At 40.6% G+C, this 8,977-nt stretch overlaps 2 protein-coding genes across 2 annotated transcripts in view; both read left to right on the top strand.

The window, feature by feature from the left end:
• The window catches only part of LOC109487883 (tumor necrosis factor receptor superfamily member 6B-like), a 7,752-nt gene extending 4,177 nt beyond the window's left edge, over window positions 1-3,575 (top strand). Inside the window, exons 3-4 of the mRNA XM_019791990.1 lie at window positions 385-585; window positions 2,861-3,575. Of these exons, the coding sequence (XP_019647549.1) occupies window positions 385-585; window positions 2,861-3,327 (668 nt within the window). The 3' untranslated portion in view covers window positions 3,328-3,575. The remainder of the gene's footprint in view (window positions 1-384; window positions 586-2,860) is intronic.
• A 1,246-nt stretch (window positions 3,576-4,821) lies between these two features.
• LOC109487885 lies at window positions 4,822-8,938 on the top strand. Its single transcript, XM_019791991.1, has 4 exons — window positions 4,822-4,908; window positions 6,271-6,601; window positions 7,514-7,705; window positions 8,055-8,938. The coding sequence occupies exons 1-4, from the start codon at window positions 4,876-4,878 to the stop codon at window positions 8,582-8,584; spliced, it is 1,086 nt and encodes a 361-aa protein (XP_019647550.1). The 5' UTR covers window positions 4,822-4,875; the 3' UTR covers window positions 8,585-8,938.
• Window positions 8,939-8,977: the final 39 nt, after the last annotated feature.

An 8,977-nucleotide genomic window follows, 5' to 3' on the forward strand; every position in this document is an offset into this window, starting at 1 on the left:
GATAGGCGGGCGAAGGGTTCTTGGCTGCCGAAGGAAAACGGCTAACGGCCCGATACTAGTTTGGCATCCAGGGTTTTCGGCTCGATCCGGACAATTTTATCCTAGAGAGAAAAGGGCCTTTGTGGACACTGGCTTCATTTTAGAGTCTTTGTGTTAGAAATTTATTAAAATCAAGCAAAATCATTACGAAAATATCTTTGAAACACAATGCGTCGACTATCATAGGAGACTTTTCGAAAACCTCCTATGAATAGTGGCAACAATTGGATGGATTTTTGCGCAGTTATGCGTGGTTATGCCTGACTTTTTTTGCAGTTCGAGGGGGCCTATAAAGACATTTATTGACAAACTATCTAACATCGGGTAAATATAATCCTCTCTAAGGTTGGTTCCACAACGACATAACGGGAGATTGTGATGTCTGCTCCTGGTGTTACCCCGAGTACCCCGCCATCACCGACTTTGTGAGCGGGTGTAACGTGACAGGAGTGCCGCCGGGATTCCACTGTGCTCCGATCCTGGACGCGCCCTACCCTCCTCCACTCAGGGATTTTCATGGAACAACGGAGACTAGTCATCGGACAGGTAATCACTCTCTGTGCTTTTGCTCCGGAGCAGTAAGACTAGTAGATATTTACTACATTACTACTCTTACTCCGGAGCAGTAAGCGTAGTAGATATTTACTACATTACTACTCTCACTCCGGAGCAGTAAGACTAGTAGATATTTACTACATTACTACTCTCACTCCGGAGCAGTAAGACTAGTAGAGAATTACTACATTACTACTCTTACTCCGGAGCAGTAAGACTAGTAGAGAATTACTACATTACTGCTCTGGAGTAAGAGTAGTAATGTAGTAATTCTCTACTAGTCTTACTGCTCCGGAGTAAGAGTATTAAAGTAGTAAATATTTACTAGTCTTACTGCTTAGGAGTAAGAATAGTAAAACTAGTAATATAGTAATCTACTAGTCTTACTGCTCCGGAGTAAGAGTAGTAATGTAGTAAATATCTACTTGTCTTACTGCTCCGGAGCAAAAGCACAGAGAGTGATTAGTAGGTAATTACTACATTAAGACTAGTAGTAAGACTAGTAGATAATTACTACATTACTACTCTTACTCCGGAGCAGTAAGACTAGTAGATAGTTACTACATCACTACTCTTACTCCGGAGCAGTAAGACTGGTAGATGATTACTACATTACTACTCATACTCCGGAGCAGTACGACCAGTAGATATCTAGTACATTACTACTCTTACTCCGGAGCAGTAAGACTAGTAGATAGTTACTACATTACTACTCTTACTCCGGAGCAGTAAGACTAGTAGATAGTTACTACATTACTACTCTTACTCCGGAGCAGTAAGACTGGTAGATGATTACTACATTACTACTCATACTCCGGAGCAGTACGACCAGTAAATATCTAGTACATTACTACTCTTACTCCGGAGCAGTAAGACTAGTAGATAGTTACTACATCACTACTCTTACACCGGATCAGTAAGACTAGTAGATTACTACATTACTACTCTTACTCCGGAGCAGTACGACCAGTAAATATCTAGTACATTACTACTCTTACTCCGGAGCAGTAAGACTAGTAGATAATTACTACATTACTACTCTTACTCCGGAACAGTATAACAAGTAGATAATTACTACATTACTACTCTTACTCCGGAACAGTAAGACTAGTAGATAATTACTACATTACTACTCTTACTCTGGAGCACTACGTTTAGTAGAGGTGCGAACAAATGAAATAAACAAGAGTTCCACGATCTCATACCTTCGCCAAAAGATGTTAACCCTTGCGGGTGACGAATTCTACAATTTTAATCATTGATTTTGTAAATAAGAGCCTCATTTGCATGGATTATATCAGTTGATCATATTCTCCACCCAATGACAGCCTTATCATAACAAAAAGGCTATTATAGCACTTCCTCATAAATTATGCAAATGAGGTCATGATTTGAATAAATTATGTTTATTAATGTTCACCTTCACTTAACTTCCAAATGTGGCAAGTATGAAATTCGGGGTGCAGCAGTTACAACTATGGAATTATAAGAATTTGCCATTAATTATGCAAATTAGGTCCTCATTTGCATAATCTATATCCTCAGATGTTTTTCTCGTTCTCAAGTAGATGTCACAACTGTTTCATAGTTCTATTATCGAACAAATCAGATTTATAGAATTTCCTCATTAATTATGCAAATTAGCTCCTGATTTGCATAATTGCCATTTGATTATGTCAAGCATCACTTCAACTACCTACATACCAAAAATCACGACAATACGTCAACCGGTTCTTGAGTTATCGTCCTTCAAATTTTTTTTCAACAAATGCTCCTGCAGTTCCAGAACAAGGCGCTAGGGGACCCAAACTCATGTCACTTCTTCCCTACCCCAAGAGCTATCTACCAACCAAAATTCGTGACCCTAGCATGTCCAGAACATGAGATATCAAAACCGGAAGTTCAGCTGCAGTACCTAGGAAAGCCGCCAGGGGGCCCCAAATCTAATCATTTCTAGGTCTCATGAAGTCCTACCACCTACCAAGTTTCATTCCAATCCATCCACTGCTTCTCGAGTTATCTTGCTAAACCACACACACACACACACAAACACACACACACACACACACACAGACAAACGCTACTGAAAACATAACCTTCTTGGCGAAGGTAATAACAAACAGTCCTTTTAGAATAATTTGGCGGATAACTAAACGATTATGATTGGTTGGAATTTGAACTTCTTGGTGTATTTGAACACTAACATATCATTTAGTTGAACAATTTATACAAAAATTGTTAACGTGAAAGTTTTTTTTCTTAACAGAGCCCCTAGAACACCATCATCTTATTGAGTACGTGGGAGAAGAAGACCACTCGCTTGGAGACGATAGAGAACGAGACATGTCCACACACTGTACACCGACTAAAACGTCTCCGTTCTCCGAAGACGTCCCCACCGAGTACCTCACGGATTCGGTGCGCATCTTCACGGAAGAAGCGTCCAACAGACGACTATCTAGTCAGTCAGGCCAAGATCTTCAAAACACACGTCCTGTAAGGTTGTCTCCTGGCGCTGTCGTTGGTATTGCTGTAGCAATGGTCGTAACCTGCAGTATCTTAATAGCTGTCCTTTTTATCAAGGGTAGGGCAAGAGACTATCTTCGAGAAGGAAATGAAGGTTTGTATCAGTCTGTAGAGTTGAAGTTGTCTGAGAGACCTACAGACAAAACGCCTTTGGTAGAAAATCATGGAGAGGTGGCCTTTCAAGACACCGTGTCAACTATTATTTGACTGTTGGTATTAAACGTCGATCGATATTAAAATGTACCTACAGAACAGAATGACAACGGAAATGAAAAGGTACAGAAAAAATCCAGTGTGGATTCAGATAAATCCACGACAATGTAAGGCTCTTTATTAGATAATATAGCTTCAACTTTACATGTATGTATTCCATGTTGGACGGTGAAATATACACATAAGCATAAAAAAGTTTACGCTCGTACAAATACATACTCTGAGACAGCTTCTATCATAATATTATTTTTGTAGAATTTTGTGGTGTTATTCGTGTGATTGTCTTTGAAAACGATATTCTATTTATTTTACTTCTTAAAGTTTGCAGATGTCGTTGTAAAGCTACACACAAGAATGATTTACTTCTTTGTAGACATATTACAAACATGTGCACGTTGATATTTGCACAATAAATGAATCTTTGACATCAATATCTAACTTGGTCCTAGCCTTTCTTTGCCCAGCTTATTTTATAGAGGCACTAGGTATAGCTGCTATGGGACCGGTGAGGTGAGGTATAGCTGGACATAATGAGTTCTATAAACCACCGAGTAAGGAAGAGTCACTGTGTGAGTACCATAAACTCTGGTACTCGGTCTCTTTTGGACATTGTAGTAATTATAGTTAGAGTTAGGCGACAGTGCTTGACATGAGTGCGCTGTTCTGGAGAAAGCTCTCTGTTTACTTGAAAGACAGTAAAATATGTTTAGCTACCACAAGATTCAAGTCCATGAACTTTATTGAACATTACAGTGGTACCACTGAATTAGGTCCAATTTATAACACACATATTATTCACTATAAACAAACGGTATTTTACATAATAAGATGCATTGGCTATTTACAAATATTGCAATCTACAATCTATCACAGATCTGTAACTATATCTAACCAAAAGTAAGTAGGACCGATTGTACCCCTTGTCCATGTATTTCTAATTTGGGCCATGTTGATTTGATTATATGGGTAACATCCGCGCGCATGAATTTTCGTCCGTTTCCAAAAAAAAGTTTTCGACCATATTACTGTAAATCGTACAAAATGAGCGAAAGTATGTCTTATTTTGCAAAGAAAGTATTGGAAAACGATACTTATGTCACAGAATGCCGAAATCAATTCAGGAAAAGATGAAAATGTGAAGAAATGAAAATGAAGAGTCTACTATTATTCGCCATACCATACTCTAAGTGTTAAGTCATTTGTTAAACCATGGAGGTGTGTTCTACCTAGTACATGGTTTAACCTTTATGACCACGTAGATCTCATAAAGAAGGAAACTTTGCCGAACGTTTTTTATTCGCACGCTCGCGCCAGTTTTGGGGTTCTCAGAGGATGTCATGCATATAAATCAAATCAACATGGCCTTTAGTGATCGTATTTCAATCCCACACAAAGCCAGTTTTGGGATACATGCGCAGTAGACTGATACAGTCGGAAAGTCCCATGTTCAGGTTTGTATGTTGCTAAGTTTCGGTAGACCAGATGTAACTGTATACGCCTGCGGCATTTCCTTGTTCGGCATGTGAAGGAGAAAGAGGAACCATGGTGGACAGGTGCCTCTCCCTGTGTATTATGGTAAGACCAGTTCAGTTGTGAAAGGTTTACTGTCGTCCCCTAACGACAATGCATTAGCGTTAAGTGAAACCTGATATGTATGGTTTGTATTGGCTGCGTAGTATCACTACGAAAACGACAGTTTGTCCGTTGTTGTTGTTGTATTTCGGCGGGAACTCTCTCTGGATATGGAGCCTAACACCGTTCCAGTGGTTATGTCTATACCGTGTGTCTAGGTCCGATATGCTACATGTAGCAGCGTTACAGAATGCCATTTACGTGCACTATACTAGAAACCCCTGTCTAAACGTGGCACGCTATCGCTAACAACCCCGTGTGTTTTGACGAGAATAATGGCGGCTCCACTGAACTTGTACAACCACCTTTGTCACAGCTTAATCAGCCTTTAATAGCCCCTGGACTTCTGCCGTGGTCCTGAAATTTGCGTTCTCTGGGTAACAAAAAGAGGATATAAAACGTACGTTCACATTCGAGCCAACATTAACAGGTGGCACCCGAACAGGAAACGTCCACGCCACGTTGACGCACGTTTGTTCTATTCAGTAATCGATATCGATAGCACCATGTAAACAAAGAGTAGCACGCAAAACATGCCAAAAGCTTTTAAGTACACACGGTTTAACACAGGCACGTATTGTTTAATCTTGTTTAGAGCACCGTGAGCCTAGCGAAAACGTACAGATTACAGTTTTTGTGGTATTCTGTCTGTAGACGGTCACACCCTTCGTAGAAGGCCTGAATGGTATCTTTCAACTTACGTATACACAACGTCATAGGCATTAAGTCAAAGCCTATACTGCTATTGGCTATATGACGTGAATAATAATAGTCGCATCTGGTTTCGGTCACATGTGACGTATGTACAGGTAACGTTACATATTGTGGCAACGCTAGGAGCTGAGATTACTGGTACAAAGGCATGATTTATGGAATCTTTTATATGAGTAAATTCATGATTTAACGTTAGTGTTTAAACTGCAAAACTATACCCGTCAATATTACCTTAATTACTGAGCCTAAAGATACTCTTTTTACACAGCCAAGTGTTCACAGCCAACGTTTCGGTGACTGTCTGTCACCTTCCTCAGAGCTGACTGGTTCATATTGCACAGCACGTACAGGTGTCGCTGCTGTAGATGCATTTTCAAACGTACAATATGCATCTACAATGTATATATAGCAGCGACACCTGTGCTGCAGTGCAATGTGAACCAGTCAGAATTGCCCTAAGGAAGGTGACAGACGGTCACCGAACACTTGGCTATGTAAAAAGAGTCTCTTTACTCAGTGGCTTATGAAGTGATGAAACTATTCACGGATATGCTTCTTACTGTTATTATTATAATTATATCATATATATAGGTCGCCGTTCTTCCAATCCGGATCCTCCATGCTTTGCCAACAACAGCAGACTTTCAGTGTCGCGGACACGGAAGAAAGTACAAGGATGTCAACCCAGACGGCAAACTGGTCTGCAAGAATTGCTCCAAGTGTCCCCCCGGCCAGGGTGTTTCTGCGGAGTGTACGGAGTACGCAGACACGGCGTGTGAACCGTGTGTCGCCGGGAGGACGTTTTCGGGAACCGCTAGTAACTGGAGACGCTGTGAACCGTGCTCCGTGTGCTCGACCCACGAGCTGACCAAAAGAGAGTGTACGCCTACCAGAAACAGCAGATGTGGACTTTGCGTAAAAGGTAAGGCTAGCCTCCTTCGCAGTCTTGTTGGGCGTCGGCGTTATTTTTTCTCTGAGCGACGCGAGTAATATGGGGCCGCGAGGGACGATTTGCTGCCGAGGGAGTTTTTGCCACAGAGAGAAGGTTTCGCGCTCCAACAAGACTGCTTCCAGTAGGTGACTAAAAAGGGCTATCAAAAAACACTTATTCGGAGCGATTGGCATGGATGTGGAGCGCGAAAGCTGTGGCAAAAACTCCCTCGGCAGCAAATCGTCCCTCGCGGCCGCATATTACTCGCGTCGCTCAGAGAAAAAATAACGCCGACGCCCAACAAGACTGCGAAGGAGGCTGAGGTAAGGCAAGGATTTGGTTATATGGATGACGTCCTCTGGGAACCCCAAAAACAATGCGATTGTGCGAATAAAAAATGGTGGCTTGGGCGTTTGGCCAAAAAAAAGTTGCCATCATTATGAAGTCTACGTGGTCACATGGAGGTTGAACAAATGACCAAACACACAGAGTATGGTATGGCGAATAATAGACTCTTCATTTTCATTTTTTTTTTGCATCTCTTCTTTTCCTTTGGATTTAATTTTGGCATTCTACGTATACGACATTAGTATCGTTTTCCAATATTTCTTTTAATTTACGGCATATATTTGCTCATGTTGCAACTGCTCTGTACGATTTACTTTTTTTTTAAACGGACGAAAACTAATGCACGCTTAGATGTCATCCAGATAATCAAATCAACATGGCCTAATTTTGCAAATGTGTCAAAGTCCGTACGAGTGGTCGTCTTTCATATTTGCTAGTTTAAACAATTGCAACTTTCGTGTTTTTCTTACATTTTTATACATTCATGCTAACAACAGAATATTGTTTTGAGATGCCTCTCTTCTTCGATTTATTGATATTCCAAAATGTTTGCAGGCTATTTCTATAACGACATTACGAGAGACTGTGATCGCTGTTCCTGGTGTTTTCCCGAGTACCCGAGTATTGCCGATCGCCAGGCCGAGTGTGACGTCACAGGGGTAAAACCTGGTTATCAGTGCGGACCAATCATAGACCCTCCCTACCCCCCACCCCTGGACAACATGGAACATTCCACATTACCTACAGGTGGTCACCGTTACCATCTTTACCTAGTGTTTTATTATTTTTACCGGAGGAAAATATATTGTTTTTGCTCTGTTTCGTCTTTTCCAAACAAATAAGGTCAATGACCTGAACCAGACGACTGTCTCCATGGTAACTGGTGTTGGGTTACATCATGTTGCAATTTTATAGTATGAGGGATGTAGACTCCTGTTTGACCATATATAACGTTATGAATGTGTTTTAACATAGCAAACCATATGCATAGGTAAACATTATACATTTGCTTTGCTTTCTAGTTTCCTTTTCTTTCTTTTACACATTTTGCATTCAATTTTGAAAAACAAACTGTTTTTTTGTCATGTATTCACAGGAGAAAGCACAACAAGAAAATTCCTACTACAGCGAACTGTTGAGTCTGACAGCAAACCACCAGAGGACAGGCAAAAACGAACGTCGGAAGCTTACCAAACATCTACAGAATTCCACTTCATCTTATCTAAGACGACACCAACAAAATTTCCTCCTCCAAACGACACAAGAACAACCACCTCAGCATACGCAAGGAATGTACTGACAGTACAAAGGCCCATCTTCAAGGCAACGTCGGTCAATACTGGTGTGGTTTTCTCAACAGGACAACGTTTAAGTCAAAGTCCTGTGCCACCTACGGCGCTTGGTGTAGTGATAGCCGTCTTAGTGGTGACAGTTCTTGGGATCTTCACTCTTTACGTGAAGCGTGGTAGTAGGAGGAGGTGTGAGAGGGAAATACAGGTACATCTGCAAGAACCTTTGATGGCACAAGAAACGTCACAGGAGGAGGGACTCGTGGATATACATTGTTCTGAGGCTGACAACGTTACTGCTGACTATCTTTCTACAGAGCTTACGATAGTTGTATAAATGCTGTGTTTTTATGGTTTATCTTTCGTTAAATAACAGGGTTTGCTTTTCCAGAGGCATGCTCATCTTGTGATAAATAGATGAACATTGAGTGAATAAAAAAGCAAAATGAGTGAGGCTAAATGCAGGACTACTACACACATGTCTAGAACTGTGTTTTGCATGTTATTATTTCACTTAAGATTGTAAAAAAAATGACAACAGAGCACTTCAAAGTCTATGGTTACATATGAAGTGTATATTTGTGTAAATAAACCATTCCAGTTTATTTCTAATTTGAACTGTAATTAAAGAATACATGTGCATTCTACAAAACTTCATTGTTGTTGGATGCTTTGATACACAAAAATTATTCTACATGCACACACGTCATATATATATATATATATATAT

This window comes from Branchiostoma belcheri, unplaced genomic scaffold, assembly GCF_001625305.1.
Source record: "Branchiostoma belcheri isolate BF01 breed outbred unplaced genomic scaffold, Haploidv18h27 scaffold9, whole genome shotgun sequence".
Taxonomy (NCBI): domain Eukaryota; kingdom Metazoa; phylum Chordata; class Leptocardii; order Amphioxiformes; family Branchiostomatidae; genus Branchiostoma; species Branchiostoma belcheri.

Excerpts from the sequence above, each read along its gene's own strand:
- LOC109487885 (XM_019791991.1), top strand. The coding sequence starts at position 4,876 with ATGGTGGACAGGTGCCTCTCCCTGTGTATTATG. Across the intron at positions 4,909-6,270 it reads GCCTCTCCCTGTGTATTATG|GTCGCCGTTCTTCCAATCCG; the intron begins GTAAGACCAGTT and ends TCATATATATAG. Across the intron at positions 6,602-7,513 it reads ATGTGGACTTTGCGTAAAAG|GCTATTTCTATAACGACATT; the intron begins GTAAGGCTAGCC and ends AAATGTTTGCAG.